The sequence below is a fragment of the Rhamphochromis longiceps genome, linkage group LG1 (assembly GCF_057381845.1).
Source record: "Rhamphochromis longiceps isolate RC_006_pf linkage group LG1, R_longiceps_female_GT1.1, whole genome shotgun sequence".
NCBI classification, from domain to species: Eukaryota; Metazoa; Chordata; class Actinopteri; order Cichliformes; family Cichlidae; genus Rhamphochromis; species Rhamphochromis longiceps.
The window spans coordinates 40,255,037-40,271,864 of record NC_140557.1 but is presented as its reverse complement, the minus strand read 5'-3'; the positions used below and the strand labels follow the sequence as shown (position 1 = coordinate 40,271,864).

Genomic DNA, 16,828 nt, shown 5'->3' with positions numbered 1-16,828 from the left:
TGACTCTAATGCCCAAGAGGCTCTGCAATACTGCCACCAAAACACTAGGTGGAGGTAGGGAGTATATAGCATTGTTGGCCAATCTTTACTTCTTATTTGTACTTCCTGTGTTTATTTTAAATAATAGTGACGACAAGGCATGTCATACTACGCCAACTGGAGCTAATACATCTTGAAGAAGAGATACTGATAATGAAGCAATTACAACCGGGAAACCGAGGGTCTTGAATTGTCACCTCACCAAGAACACCTTACTGATGTTCTTGTACCCCATTCCAACCTTGTACAGGCCTGGAATGGAACAGATTGATTCTGTGGTGTGCAATGAAAATCTCTACATCTCCAGCTCTGCCAACTCCAATTAAGCCTCATGTCTTTTTGTCAGTTGCACCTGTCTCCCTCTTATTCACACACATATTCTGTCTTGCATTTACCTGCCAAACTATACATCACAAAAGGACTCACTGCCATGTTTTAAACCTCAGACCTGTCAAATTGTCCATTATTTATTAAAATGCATTAAAGTTATACCTCAAACATTTTCTAGTGAACTTCTGTAAAAAAATAAATTCTCAAAATATCACATCAAAATTTACAAAATAAATGAATACAAAACTTGTGTTGATCCGTCACAAGAGGGCGTAAATGTTCTCTTTATTGCGAGAGCTTGGTTTACCAGTGACAACTGAATGTGGGCCAAAGAGTGAACTAAAGAAATTATTTGGAAAAAAAACAAAAACGTTTGGCTCTTCGATACCTTCTTCCACAAGTTACATTATAAATTATAATGGCTGAATTCGGTTAAGATGACCTCGGGCCTTTTAAATCAAACTGTTAAATGTTCCTCTTAATCATAGTTACGTTTTATTATTGTTATTATTGTTATTATTATTGGTTCTACAAGCAAAACATAGACAAAATACAATATAAAATGTTAAATGTAAGTTACATGTGTATTTAAAACATATCAGAATACAAACTATGGTAAAATAGCCTGTTTGATATTAGCCGAACGGTGAGACATCCGAGAACCTTCACAAACATACATCCGAGATATTGTAACCTGTAAATTTAAAGAAATAACGGGTATTGTTGATGGAAAAGTCGTGCTTTCTCTCTGTCTTTTCAATACACAAGTGTAAGCTTATATCCCTACAGGAACTGAACGTACTGCTACTTCTCCACTTCCTCCTGTTGCCAACCTGGGAAGCGCTCTCTTCCCGTAGACTGGCAGTGCAAGCGACACTTAGCCCACCATTGGCTGTCCCGACTGCCGAAGCTGGCAGGCAGTGGCGACAGGGAAGGACCGGACCAACGGACCTTTTTGGTGGAAATACTGACATAACGCCGGGAAATCGGGCGGAAACAAAGGGAATATATGTTTTTATAAATGGTCTGGATTTCCTAAACAGACTGAAACGCTGCTAACGTTGAATGTTAGCTGGAAGTTTCCTAGCTGGTGCCGTGATGTGGTGACGCGACTCCACGGAATCGACGGGAGGCTAACGTTAGCTGATGCTAACGCTACTTGATAAATGAATAATTTTTAACAGAGCTTTTACGACTCATTTCAGGATTTTAGCATTTTAGATAGTGTAAGAAACTTTTATGATAGATTTTATCATGTTGTGTACTTTTATGTTAATGCTTCAATGACTGCCTGACGTATTTAAGCTAAAATAGAGCAGCAAACATTAGCTTCCTAGCTGGCTAGTAGCTAACATTGGCTAGTTGTCGACTTTAAACTGTCTTTAAGCCAAAGAATCCTGTTTCAAATGAGCTAAACCGACTACGGCTGCTTATTATTTTCACGCCACTTAACTGTATCAGTTAATGTTCACTAGTTATATATGAGTCAAACTTTATATCTGAGGATGGTCGTTCGTTTTGAGATGCAAAAATGAACGCTTCGTTCCAGAATCCAGATATGCAATCACCGAATCACCAGCTTACTTAGTGCTTGGTGGCTAGCGCAGAGTTAGCCAGTCAAACTTGGAATACTGCCCCCTGCTCACTTTATGCGAGTGTCGCTTTGAGGCCTTTTCTGAAATGATCTCTTTTTTTTTCCACCAAGAGGACCCTTTCACTGCCTTAATGCATCCCTGCCTCTGAATGGAATTTCTGTTTTGAATGACTCTGGATACTTGTAAAGCTTGACAAGGCTCTAATCCACAGTTGGAGTTAGCTGGACTTGTTGACGTTTACTTCGTCATAACATAACCTGGATTTACGAAGGAACTTGGAGTAATAATATTCTTTGAAGGTGAGAAAGAACTTTAACACGAAAATACTTGAGAAAACAATTGTAGGGTTTAACCTAACTCCCAGACGTATCTGATAGCATTACAATGGGCAAGCACTATACTGTCGATGCATTTGGGCTTCCAGCCATCCTCTTGATGGGGACCTAGTTCTTCATTAAAAATAATTTACAAAATGCAAAATACAAAAATACTTTGAATAGATTTGTAATTACTTTGACAATTGGTGGCCCCCTTAATCGTTTGCTATACCTCATTTACTACCCAGCTAGCCCTTATCTTCACCTCTGCAAAAAAGAAAAAGCATCGAGAATCGCTCCTCTGTAAGTCAGCCAAAGTCCTCTACTTCCACTTGTCATCCTGTAGTTTTTGATGCATGGTGCAGTAGGTATCGGTGGTTCTCCCCGCCATCTGTCACTACCTTTACAAAGATCCTCAATGTGACCATCCCCCTCTTAAACATGGTTTATCCAGAGGGGCTTGACCTCAATAAAAAGCCTTAGTTTGGATTTTGCGTTTCGCTTTGCAAGGGTCTAGTAGGTAGATTTGTTCTAAATAATTGGCACGTATCAAGAATGGTTTCCCTCAGTTATAGGAAAGTGCAGTTGACTGTTTTTGAGATTTTGGTGTACCTAGCTGCTACTTGTTCCCTATTGGAAGTTGTTGTTGTTCCTTTTAGGTTGGTTAAATCCAACTCACATGACTCCTGGTTTCCAGGAGCCTGTCTACAGGACTTGAGCCGCTTGATATGGAGAGCGGCCTTATTACCCAGACCTTCTCAGCTTTTTAGTAAATTTAACTAGAATGGGTTAACGTAATTGTTTTTCTATAGACTACTATCAGCACAAACTAGTTAACCATTACAGTAAGTCAACTAGATTCAACTGATTTTGGTCTTTGTTGTCCCTTTTGTTAGTCAAAAAGCTACTGTGAGGGTTAATTTAAACTATGGAGATTAAATTACCCCTCATGAGGACTTTCAGACTTGCCCACTGTCTAATCTTATATCTCAGTTTGTTAATAATTTTGTTAATATAGGATCTGTGTGTGTGTGTGTTTTGTTTGTTTTTTTTCTTTGGTGTTCTTCAAAGTGGTTTTGGTATTCTGTTTTAACACAATAAAATGCTTTTTGACTTTTTTGCTTTATTGACGTGACAGTGACGGAGGTCCTTGTTTCTCCTGTTTTCTCCTGTTCTTTATTGTTGCAGATGATGTGCGAGGTGATGCCCACCATCAGTGAGGCCGAAGGCCCTGGTGGTGGAAATGGCGGAGGCCGTCGAGGTTCCGGTTCACCACTTCAATCTGACTCAGAGGGTCACTTTGAGTCGTTGATGGTGTCTATGCTGGAAGAGCGAGATCGTCTTCTTGAGACCCTGAGAGAGACTCAAGAGAATCTGGGCCTGACCCAGAGCAAACTGCATGAAGTTAGCCATGAAAGGGACTCACTACAGAGACAGCTGAACACTGCTTTGCCACAGGTAAGTGAGAGAGACCTTTTTTCTTAAAGGAAAATCCTATTCTTAGTCCAGGTAGATTAATTCTTAAAGAAATTCAGTGTTTGCCATTCTACAGTTTTTTCCTGAGACTAAGCCTTTACTGGAAGAAATAGTACAGAGAGTGGTTTGGTTTGGGGAATTGTATGGCTTCTGGATTGTATGTTACAATGAGATTTGAACTAGCAATGCACCAATATTTGGATTGGCTTTCTGCCAGATGGTAACTCGAAAAGCTGGATTGGATATCAATAACAATGAGCCTATGGCCAGTTAATTCAGCTCAGGTGTATGCCGCTTACTAAACCACTTTGGCAGCAGAAGGCAGGTTGCTAGAGGAGGAACTTACATTGTGTAGAGGAATCGAATAGTTTTTTTTTTTTTTTCAGTAGTTCATAATGTAACCACAAATAGTCAAGTAAGAAGACACAACTGAAAAGCTGACAAAGTTGCTCTCTTTCTCTCTTGCTCTCACTGTTATGTTCGGTGTATTACTACTTTGGAAGATTTTACTACAGCCTAACATGTTTCAGCATCCACAAGTCTAATAGGGTCCGTGTGGATGTCCATGTGCCTACCTGTATTTTGAGACCAGGTAGTCTTGTTCACAGTGAATTTACATTATAATGCACCAACTACACATGCGCTCCAGACAATAGGTGTCAATTGGACTTCAAAGAAGTATAACAGGAATGATCGTTTGGCTGTGTGGTTTTCAGCTGTCTGTTTGTGACGCCTAGGATTGAGAGGGTAAAAAGGACAAACTAGTGGTCTTACTGCACAGCGTCCTAATAACTCAAACTGAGTGCAAACAAATTGGGCGGACAGCAAGAATATATTTATTTGATTGTAGTTATTATTGTCCTGTTGACCTATACAGCTTTTTTTTTTCTCTTCCTTAAAGCGTCACACTGCCTCCAACAGCTTGCCTTCTTTCCTGATGCCAGGTGTATTTTTTTCCACACACGGACAGTAGAGAACAGAGGTCTCAAACTCATTTTACAATTTGGGACACATACAGCCCACTTTGATGTTAAGGGGGCCAGACCAGTGAAATGCCCTTTCTGTCAGTGTAAAGAAGTGACATGTTTAACTGTTCACTACATGATAAAGTAAAAGCTGCTTTGACAAAGAAAGAAATCTGTTAGTATGACTCTTTGGACTGAAATGTGTAAAATTATAGAAAGGTTCTGGAAGCTTATTTTCCACTGTCCAGTTGTGTTTTTTGTTTTGTTTTGTTACTGTAGTTGTAAAAAACAAACAACCCATTGTTATAGTAGAAAGTGAAAAATGGAAACATTTCTATCATTTAATTGTTTATTGCTTAATTACTTTGTAGTATAAATGGTCATAAGGGAGTATTTTAAGCAGTAGGAAAAAACTATAAAACTTATGAAAATACAGTAAAAAGTCCAAGATAAACAAGGTAAGCAAGATAAACAAATGTTAAGAATTATAAATGGGCTCAAGTGCACATTTAGGCCTGTGAGACTCAGACACTGAGCCGTGGCTCTGTGGTGCATGCAGTTCTCATTCCTAACATTCGTTTCGATGTCACTATGGGATACCCCTCCTTGCATGTTCCTCAGAAGCATTTATCTCATTCCGTCAATCCTGATTGAATGATGATCATGACAACCATGTCGTGTAGAGCCGCCCACCCTTGCACTTTTACATAGTCGTTATTCAAAAACCTCTTCTCGCAGCGATATCTCTGCATATCTAAACCTTCGTAGGCTGGCTAGCTTAACTGTCCACAGACAGGAGTGTTAGCTTTTTTCCCCCCAACGGGCGCTAGCTACCTTCGCTCGTCTCTCCTGAACCCAGATCTTCACCGTAGATTGGACGTCATACCACTTACCTCCGGTAAGGCGGTCTTGTCTGCACGATTTAGCACACCAGCTAACACCACTCTCCTTCGGCCGAGACTAGCAAACCAACTAACTTGTATCCCTCTCCGTTAGCATCCCAGCTAGCAAAAAATCGTTTTGGTTTTTGGACAAAGTTTGTGTTTTCCATTGTTTAAGCACCGGTTCCAACCAAAGGAGGTATGTTGTATTAACAGAAAAGGCTAACTTGGTTATTATTTTGCAGAAAAAAAGAGTGCTAAAAATAAAAACATAAGAGGTTTTTTGGACAAAGTTTGTGTTCTCCATTCTTTAAGCACTGGTTCGAGCACCGTTTAAGCACTGGCACCGTTTCAAAAGTACCGGTTTGGCACCGGTATCGGATAAAACCTAAACGATACCCATTCTTATTCAGGTCATCAAACAAATTTTAATATCAGTCAACGATGATCCTTTTATATAAAAAATTGAGTCTTTGCCCCTCAGGCAGAAAAGGTTGATGTGGTAGTGTCGTCAATCCGCGGGGCGGAAATTAAGGTTGGGCGACTGGACGAATATATTGACTATCGACGATAGGCTGAGCCTCTCACCGATTGTTTTTACTGAGCGATTTATCTGTTTATTTGCCCATCAGTAAGTTTTGTAATAATGTTGGTTAAAGCTTAAAAAAAAGCAGTCGGCGGGAAAAAACATAATAGCGCTGTTTTATTGCCTATGTTCAGAAAAAAACAAAAACATTTTATTTTAATTAAAAAAACCCGCAATGGTAGGGAGGGAAACAAAGAGAAACTGGCTTCTTTTTTCCACTATAACCGTGTTTATAGGCTGTTCCAAACAACAAATGCAAAATTAAACAAGAAGTAAGTTAAACATCAAAATGTTTCTTCCACTGAACATTAAAAAAAATCTCAGACGTAATGTTAAGTCTTTTGTGTGATTTGGCGCATCTCAAATAAATGAATGAGTAATTCAAAAAGTAGCTATATTAATACTGAAACAAACAAGAAAGAGAAGGTAAAATATTCCCTCCAAACAAAACTTATAAAATCAAAATGTGCAAATCAGTCCTTGCATGATTACATTGCTCCACCCTTCAAAAAGTCACCTGCGCAAATATATCGCCTATCGTCGTTTGTTGGACTGACGAATGTCGGTTGAATGTCGGGCAGTGTGGACGTCCAAATTTGTGAACATGAGAACGAGGCGACGTAGGATTGTGATACCACAGGTGCATCTACTAAAAGTCTCAAACAAGTTTGAATCTCAGTGACCTTGACCTCAAGGTCAGAGGTAAAGTTTTCTGAAAATCTTGTGAACACAATTTCAAATGTATACCATAGGTGTGTTTGCTAGGAGGCTGAGGGGTAGCACTGGCATCCACCAGTATTTTGAAATGATGATTTTGTCTATTAAGGGGGAAGAAACCTAGCCAAACGTTTCCAAAAAGATGACCTTAATTTCCCTAACCACACTCGGGCCTGATTACACCCAGACTACAAGCTACTGTTAGTAACAGACTGATGAACCTGCCCAGGGTGTAGCCCAACTCTCGCCCTATGGTAGCTGGAATAAGCTCCAGCCCCAGGCTACTCTGATAAGGATAAGCGGGAGAAAATGGATGGATGGTTAAAAAAATAAATAATATTTTCACTTAGCACATGTCAAATTTTGTCCTTATTGTTAGGCTTCATCCATCTCTTTGAAATCATAACACCCATGGTGATATTGTGCTTCCTGTTTTTAAAAGACCAGTGACCAAATTTTCTGTTCTGGTCAGTGCTACAAAGGCATGAATTGAGAGTGCTCAGTAGTAAGACACAGAGACAAAGGCTGGCTTGTTACACATAGTGACAAGAAAGTGACAGAGTGCAAGTGTTGCTTTTGGCCAAATGTGAGCTGAATTAATAGATTAAAAGGAAACGGACACAAATGGAGAAGAGTGCTTTTTTTTTTTATGTAGTTTAGTTTTAAAGGCCAGTTGCTTTATTCTTAAAGCTTTACCAGCCTATTTATATTAATTATCTAGAATGGTTTTTTGTTGTTGTTGTTTTAAATGGATATTGCTTTACATACATGCATACATTTGGTATGTTTTGTAGGTTTTTGTAGGCAATACTGGTTTCAAATTCCTCTACATTTAAATGGATTCAAATATTTCATTCCATTTTTTCTTTTTCAGCCATTTCTCAGTGTGCTTAAGATCATTTTCCTGTTGAAAGGTCCAACTCTGGTTAATATTCAACTGTTGAATAGATGGCTTCTTTTTTGCTTCACATTCTTAAACTCTCTTGAAACTCTTTCATGCGATTCTTCTGTAGGTTGCAGAGGTGGTTTGTTGTGGTAGTGCCCAGTTTGCAGGATCATTTGGACAGTAGTTTTCTGGTCCATATCAGACTTTGGAGCAAATGCCTCAAGTTGTTTTAGCTGGTCCTTCTGGGTTGCCATGGTGACTACTGCAAATAGCAATGAAAGAGTATTTCAATAAGAAGTGTATTTTGCGCACCACGAAATAAGCAATAGACTACAATATAATTTGATAGACATTTTAATATTGTCATTCCTTATGTTTTGTGATATTGGACAACCCTAAAGGAATTTATTATAAACATTTGGTTTATGCTCCATTTTTAGTGTTTGTTTTTTTTTAAATGTGTTAAGAAGATTTTAAATGAGATGCACTTCTCTACAGCGTCATGTGAGTAAACCTGTTCTTTAGCTCATCTTTTTGTTTAAATCTATTTGCAAACACATGGAATGTGTAAATTTAATAAAATGACTTTTCACCCATGGTGTTCACTAGGGCTGAACTGATTCCTTGAGGAATTCAATTGTAGAAAATTGTTGACACAAATTTTTTTGCTTCGTTTTAAACAAGTCTCTGCAATGCGCCACTGTTACCATGGACACTCAAGAGTTTTACCCTCGTTTACGACACAGAACTGTAATAGAAAGGTACTTTGGTGCGGTGTGTGAATAAAAAATTTTGGGAGCATTAACTGACGCAGCCCCAGTTTTTCAACAAAAAGATTGATAATACATCAGCATCAGTGAAGATAAACGCTGGCTTGGAAACCCTCCAATGTGGCTGAATTACAACAGTTCTGCAAAGATGAGTGGGCCAAAATTCCTCCACAGCACTATAAAAGACCCATTGCCAGTTATCGCAAATGCTTGATTGCTGTTGTTGCTACCAAGGCTTGTTGTTGCTTTTTATTTCAAGGCTTACCTAACATTTTTCAGATTGAAAGTAAAATACAAGCAATCATGGTACACTTAAACTCGCAGAAACAAACACATACAAACGAAAACACATACAAACGAAAACACACCAAACCTTCATCATCCAGGAGATAAAATACTGTCCCAAAGTATTGAGTGTTTGTATATATTTGCATTTAATATGGCACATAAATACATTCAAATGGTTTGGGGTTTTTTTTCTGTTTTGTTTTTTTGTTAAAACGATGAGAAAAAACAGACGTTGTCTGCAGTTAAACTTTAAAGCATTGCAGTTTTGAAAAAGGAAACCAATGAGCAGTTCATTTAGAAAAACCTGGGTGTTTTTCCCTTCTTTTGAATATTTTATTACGGTTTATTAATAAATCACACAAAAAAGAAAGAAATGGATGGTACCTTTATAACTGAGCAGACAGCACTTTATTTTGTTATTAATCATTCCAGCCCCTGTATTTCAAAAAGCCAGAACAACTGCAGTATCTACACCTATTGCACACAAGTATTGTTTAAGTGCTTTTCCAAACTGCTGCTAGCACTTCTATTCTATAGATCTAGTTCATTTTGTAGTTCTCCTGTGAAGAATGTATAGCTGAGTCTTTTCCTATAGACCTGTTGAAGCAACAACTGAGCAATGGCTGACATCAATAATAGGTGCCATAGCAATTTTTAGGAAAAAGCCATAAAATGGTGCAGTGCAGCACCAGTACATGTAATTTTGGCAGTTGGGTGGGCAGTGGAAGCATTTAAAAAAAACAGACAAACAAAAAAAATGTTTTCACTTAAAATGCATTAGAAGGAAGCAGGAAAAATATAGCACATTTAAATAATGCATTCACAATTTTATTAATATACCCTTATTAAATAAATCTATAATTGTTCAAGAATCTTTGCATGCACTTGTATCACAAATGTAACATAAAAGAAGAGTAAAAATGAAAAATTTCTCCTCCTTTTAATCAATTGAGTTCTTCTCTATTGATGTGGGGTTTTTTTGTCTGTTTGTTTTGTTTTTTGGTAGCAGGCTTAGCAACTCTGTACAGAGCTATTGTGGTGTCTAATTAGGTTTGATGGTGGGTCCCCGTTTAGGAGAACAGATGCCCGGTGCACAGTGTCACATTTCAGCACCTATAAGCTTTTAAGAGCAGCTAAAGTCATTATGTAGAAGGCAGGCTTGTTCTGATCAGTCTCAAGAGCATCAGTCTGCTGACTGTACAGAAAAAAAATGTAGCAATTATTGTCATGCACTGTGGGCTCTTAAAAAGTGTAAGGTTGTTATGAAAGTTTAAAATGAGTACCCGTGTGTAGCTTAGAATAGCTGCAGTTAGACTGTCTTTTTGTTGTATAAAACAGCCTCTAGGGATGATAGAAGGCTTCACAATTTAGACATGGCCTTGTCTCCATGCTTTGTCCAGTTGAAGAGAGCAATAAAAAAAAACATGGGCTGTCTCCAAGTACTAGACAGAGGATAGCGGTTCCTATCATAGTCTAGGGCTGCTCGATTATGGCAAAAATGATAATCACGATTATTTTCACTGAAATTGAGATCACGATTATTTGACGATATTTATTTAACCCTTTAAGACCTACTATAGAACCAAGTCCACCAGAGCTTTTTTTTTTTTTTTAAATGCTGTAGTGCCATTTGTGGGAGCATTTCAAGTTGCTATACATCAATACAACTGTTATAGCCCATATTTTAATAATATGTATGCATTAAGTCCATAGTAATTACATAAATTGCAAAAAAGTGCAATAAACTACAAAAAAAAATTGAAAATCGCTTTTGTTTTGTTTACATATATTTCTACTTGGAGAAATTTAAGAGGCTTATCCCTCAAAACTTTAAATACAATAAAGTTGCAAAAAATAGTTTACAACAACAGGAAATTTATTTTGAGTGTCTTCATAGTTTTATTTTGGAGATACAGCAATTTTTATATACTGCAGGAAAAACAAAAAACAATCCTATGATGCAAATTTGCAAAGAAAACAGCAGGTGCATCATTTCACTGTGGGAAGTGTTACGAACAGCTGATGGATCGGCAAAGCGTGTTTCTGGAATATTATGTTTTTGTTCCTGCAAGCGCTTTTTATGCAATTTTTGCAAAGCTATATGTGGAACGAAACCGTGACCGAGGACAAGCTGATGGCATCAGATGTAAGTACAACTCCTCCGGTTTCATATGCAAAACAAATTATTTTGCTAGCTTACACGGTTCAGGTTCTACAGGGATTTAAAAATAGTTACGCAAAACGGAGCGTGCTGCTCTGACCGGCTTTAAAGGGTTAACAATGACTTTAAAAAAAATAATATAAAATAGTGTGCAACACCACTGAAGTTTTTTTACCTCTCTTTTCAACCAACGGCAGTCACTCTCCTCTCCAAATAACTTCTGCTTAGCTTTCCGAGCTTCCCTCGGGTCCTCTTAATCAGCGGTCTCCAACCTTTTTTGCGCCACGGACCGGTTTATGCCCGACAATATTTTCACGGACCGGCCTTTAAGGTGTCGCGGATAAATTAGGGAGGGGCTAATAATCGGCTCAGTCATTTTTAATGATCGTTGAAAGCCCAGATCGTAATCGTGATTAAAATTCGATTAATTGAGCAGCCCTATCATAGTCTATACAAGAATACACCACATTTGAAGACACAAATCAAATAGTTTAAGCTAGTTTTTAACAATTCATGTCAGCCTCAAAAGTGTACTGTTATTGTATGAAACATGGCATCGGCGGATGGGAGTAGGTGAAAGGTTGATTTTCTACATGTTAAAGCTAGTTGAACAGGTGGTCTGATAAACAGTTTTTGTCCTTTAATGCAAATGTTTTGATTGTGCTGAAAATAACAGGAGTCATTGTTATTACGTTATCTTTTCACTTTACATTGACTATCTCCAACATGGGGTCTCTTATTTCTTGTGTGGTGTATATATGTTAGCCTTAAAAAGAGCACTGGCTGCAGCTTACCACAGACTGTTAGTTCACTTGCCCCTACAATTTACACAAATCTATTTTATTTGTTTCTAATGGAAGTACTGACCTCTTCCAAGAGCAAAAAGTTAACAAGTGTGAGAGATAACATAATTACATCTTGCTGGTGACTTAAAACAATCCTCAGTGCCCAGCCCTACTTACAACTTGCATTGTCATTATACTTTAGGTACCCGATGTACTATTTCTTATATAGTACCCTTTTGTTCTACTTGAGCGCTCAAAGCGCTTTATACGGCATGTCTTATTGACCCATTCGTTCATTCACCCCCAGTTTTCATTTCACAAAATGAAGCATGGATGGCTTGATGGATTACGTTATCATCACATTTGCTAACCTGTTGCTCTTGGAACATGACTGCATTTCCTATCGTTTGTCAAAATTATGTGCAAGGTTTAACTTGTCCACTGTCAATGCCTCTCATGTATATGCTAATAAAAATTTTATTAGTGTAGTACTGACTGTAGCTAAAAATTATTGAAAAGTGACATTTATTTTAAATTTTAAAACATGCTGGTTCTATAGTTGCTAGGGTTATACACTTGCATTGAGAGATGTAAGACAATAACATTTAGTTGACTGCAGTCGTGAATCTATTGACCTCTAGTGGTGAAATTTTACACAAAGTAACATTAAAGACCGGAAATAGCGCTATCCAAATGCTCGATTCTGTACAGTCAGTGTATAAAAACAATTATCTGGCACCAAACAGAAAATCCTCATGTCATTGGACAGAAGCAATGCTTCACTAACCAATGTTGGAGCACAAAGTTATACAGCTTCCTTCAGGATTCTTTGCAGCAGCCAACAGCTGAGGTGAACGGCAGTCTGACAGGTCCGGGATACTGCAGTTACTGACTTTTTAAATAAAAATTTAAATTTCCTATTTAGTGTGTTTATTATTTACTTATGTTAACATGTAGTACAAAAATGGTTTCCTACACCGTTGTAGAAACTTGCTGGCTTGCAGTTGCAATGCCCTGACTTTTGGCTATGTATTATACGCGTGTCTGCTTTGTCAACAAGCTGTGGACGGTCAGCTAGGACACTTGTACTTGACTTGACATGAAGGGCCTTTGCTAACTGGTGGGACTGCCATTATGACAGCTAGGCAGTCTGCCTAAGTGAAGTCTGTGTGTGGGGAAACACTACCAAGGTGTTATGGTACTATTTTCAGTGGCAGGTTATTGCAGTATCATAGTATAGCATGAAACTTAGTGCCCACAAAATTCCTGCTTGCTTTATCATGTGTTCTGTCACATAGTGTGCTGTGCATTCTTGTCTTTGGTATTGACATAACTGTGTCTCACTGTTTCCTGATCTTCTTCCTTTGTGCAGTGATGCCATAGCTACATTCGCAGTTAGAGAGCATGAACACTGAGAAATTAAAAGATTTAATGTTAAAAATATACTTTATATTCTCCAAGTTGACACCTTGGACACATTTTGGTCCGCTATAATGTTTTTTTAGTATCTTAAATTTTATGTCACTAAGCCACACAAAAAGAATATTTACTATATACTGTTGGTGGAATTTTTCTGTGGGAGAGCTTACTAAGAATAATGAAATACTAAATGAAACAGACAATCCAAATAAAAGGGATAAACATAAATGCATAATGTTAATGCTGAAAATTATGTTTTGTTTTTCTTAAGAAAAACATTTGTTTCTCAAATAATTTTTTAAATCTCTGTGTAGGGCTGCTCGATTATGGCAAAAATGATAATCACGATTATTTTCACTGAAATTGAGATCTCGATTATTTGACGATATTTATTTAACAATAACAATGTGTTGAATAATGACTTTAAAGACTGTCAAAAAACAATATAAAATAGTGTGCAAATACTGATAACAGTGCAAATGTTTGCAATGTAAAAAATAAATGAAAAATGTAAACATCTGTGTTTAGTGAACTTTGCAGTGTTGCTCTGTGGTGCAGCTACGACACTGTTGCAAAGTTTTCACACTGTGTCTACTTGATCCACGTCTGACTGAACCCATAATGTTTCCACACCACTGAAGTTTTTTTTACCTCTCTTTTCAACCAACGGCAGTCACTCTCCTCTCCAAATAACTTCTTAGCTTTCCGAGCTTCCCTCGGGTCCTCTTAATCAGCGGTCCCCAACCCCCGGGCCTCGTACCGGTCCGTGAGTCGTTTGGTACCGGGCCGCGAGAGTTGAGGCTCAGGTGTGAAATGTCTGGTTTTCAGGGTTTTTATCGGTTTTCAGCGTTATTTTGTTATCGTTTTTATCGTTTACTCTGTTTTCCTGGGTCTGTTCACGTGTGTTATGAATAAATTTTATTTTTTTCGGTACCGGTACTAGTTTTATTTTGTTGTATTTATCCGCGACACCTTAAAGGCCGGTCCGTGAAAATATTGTCGGGCATAAACCGGTCCGTGGCGCAAAAAAGGCTGGGGACCGCTGCTCTTAATTGTTGTGACACGTGTTCGAAATGCAGAGAGGTGCGCTCGATTTGCCACACGGAGCAGCGCGAGAGTAAAGCACGAGGGAGGGGCTAATAATCGGCTCAGTCATTTTTAATGATCGTTGAAAGCCCAGATCGTAATCGTGATTAAAATTCGATTTATTGAGCAGCGCTATCTCTGTGTCTGAATCAACCAAATCTTTAATTGTATTATAATCCAAACATGACTCTTTCTCACAATGGCGTTTAAGTGGAGAGTGTGGTGCAGAGCAATGTTTCCTCTAAGCTGAGCGCGTGAGCAATCGCGCACTGCTCACATGGTCTCCCCACACAGAAATTCTGCGCTGCGCACAAAAAAAAATCCAGTCTGAATTGGAATTAAAGTAAATACATGTATTTATTTTATTTTGCTGATTTTCTGTGCGCGGAGACTGTTAGCAGTGCGCGATTGCTCACGTGCTCAGCTTAGAGGGAACAGTGGTGCAGTGTATGGTTTTCCCTGAAAAGCTTGTTAGGTACACTATTTCTAAATTGAAGAAAATGCACCATGCTTAAACCTGAGTATATTTATATTTATCGTCAAGCCTGTTTGGGGACATCCCTGCCCCTTCAAGCACATGCATGGAAAGCCTAACACAGCAAGAGCATCAGAGTCAAAGCTGATCTAGGGTGGTGTTGAAATCAACTGATATGCTCAGATTGATGTGCTTGTTGAGAAGCAACATAAAACTTACCCATATACTATTTGTTTTGTTTATTTATTTATTTGTGTGTGTTTTTAAAGGTTCCAGCCTAGGTCAGATTTCAGGGTGTTTGGATATTTTTTGTTTTTCTTTTTTGTTTTGTTACATGATAGGTTCAGGCTCCCTGTACCTTAGTGAGTTACACTGTGACTCTGTCAGTCTGTCATGTATCAGAGTCAATATGTTGTTTATTTATTTATGTTGTGTATAAATGAGTTAAAGAATGTTATGGGTAAGGGGTAATGCATGATAAATTAAGACATAGGTTATACGCAACCTTGATATTTCTCTAACTTCAGCCTCTGCTGTGGAATGTAGGAAATAAGCAACTCTGTAATTACCCCTGAGCCTGCCTTTCAGTCTCTTATTGGCCAGCAGAAAGTGAAGACCCTGGTTCTAGCCAATAGGAAACTAACCCTTTGAGCAAAATCTGTGCCAAGTGCTGGAAAAGCTCAGAGGCTGGAATGAAGGGAAGGGAGAATAGTTGTGGTAGTGACTGAAAAGAACCATCAGTTCCAGCAGCCCTCCTACCCCCCACCCCCCACCTTCCTACCCTCAGAAGCATTGCAAGAAGGTCTTACTACTCAGGGTGCTTGTGCTACAGGGCAAAAAATCAGGATGGCAAATTCTTTAGCGGTCCAACCATGCATGTAATCCTTACAAGCTCTGTGTGTTTGTGTGTATCTGTGGCTGTGTCTGTGTGAGTGGATATTTGTTGGAAGAGAACCACAGAAAGATGGAAGATTAAAAAAAGCTCCATTCTGCATTCTGCAATTACATATACTGAGGCGTTTGACTGTCCATTCATTTTCTTCTCATACCAGAAAGATCTATAAAGGATAGATACTCTTGTCAGCAGGCAGAGGTTTCTAATAAAACTTTGCCGCAGATTTAAAAAATAAGTGTGAAGCCGTTAAGATAACTTGTGGAAACTAGGGGGTTGCCAACTGTGGCTCTTTTTAAAGCCGTAAACATGGCTGTCTGCTTGTCGGCACCGGCAAGGAAAGAAAGGAATGCGCTTGGTATGCAGTCATGGCGCTGGCTTCAAAACAAACCGTCATCGCAGAAGACAGTGTGTTAAACTGACATCTTAACACTAGCAATGAACAAATACACCAGAGAGGAGCAGTATTAGTTTTAGAGTCTGATAATCTGTTGTGGAACATATACAATGACATATTAATTTGCTGTAAATGGACAGGATTTGATTAGGTATATAGCATAAATAGATATCTATTACTTACATAGGAATAGTAGTGGTAGAATAGCTAAATTTATGTCTTGCATATTTCCACAACCATATCCATAATCACATACTGTGTATGCAACCGTTGTATATAGTGTATTATCTTACTTATTTTCTATGTGTTTATTTGTATTTTTTGTATTTTCCTTCTATCTGTACCTGAGCTGAGGTAATGCAAGAATTTCCCTGCCGTGGGATCATTAAAGTCTTATCTCATCTTATATGTGTGATGTATGGTCCAGGTTGTTACTGGGTCAAATGAACGTGTGTCTGAAATACCGAGGTGATGTCAGTGTTGAAACTAAAAAAAGCTAAGAGATGTTCCGTGCATCTCTTAGAAACTAGCTGCCATTATAAGATGTTGACTATTCTAAACATATGAATGTGTATGTGTTTATACGTGTGTTTGTATATGTGAAGTACAAACACATACATGGTAATAATTTACCTATATCAACTGCGTTGTACTTTTTGAATATGAAGGTGTTTTTAGTTTGTTTATTTTTAATTATAATATTATTAATCATGCTACTGTGTGTGAACACTTTGATCCAAGTGATGGGGAGAGTGAGAGAGAG

At 38.2% G+C, this 16,828-nt stretch overlaps 1 protein-coding gene across 11 annotated transcripts in view; it reads left to right on the top strand.

The window, feature by feature from the left end:
- The first annotated feature begins 1,216 nt into the window (after nt 1-1,216).
- Nucleotides 1,217-16,828, top strand: part of ppfia1 (PTPRF interacting protein alpha 1) — a 45,558-nt gene continuing 29,946 nt past the window's right edge. For all 11 annotated transcript variants that reach the window (XM_085408968.1, XM_085409000.1, XM_085409011.1 and 8 more), the window contains exons 1-2: nt 1,217-2,263; nt 3,470-3,739. In XM_085408968.1, coding sequence (XP_085265094.1) covers nt 3,470-3,739 — 270 coding nt within the window. In that variant the 5' untranslated portion in view covers nt 1,217-2,263. The remainder of the gene's footprint in view (nt 2,264-3,469; nt 3,740-16,828) is intronic.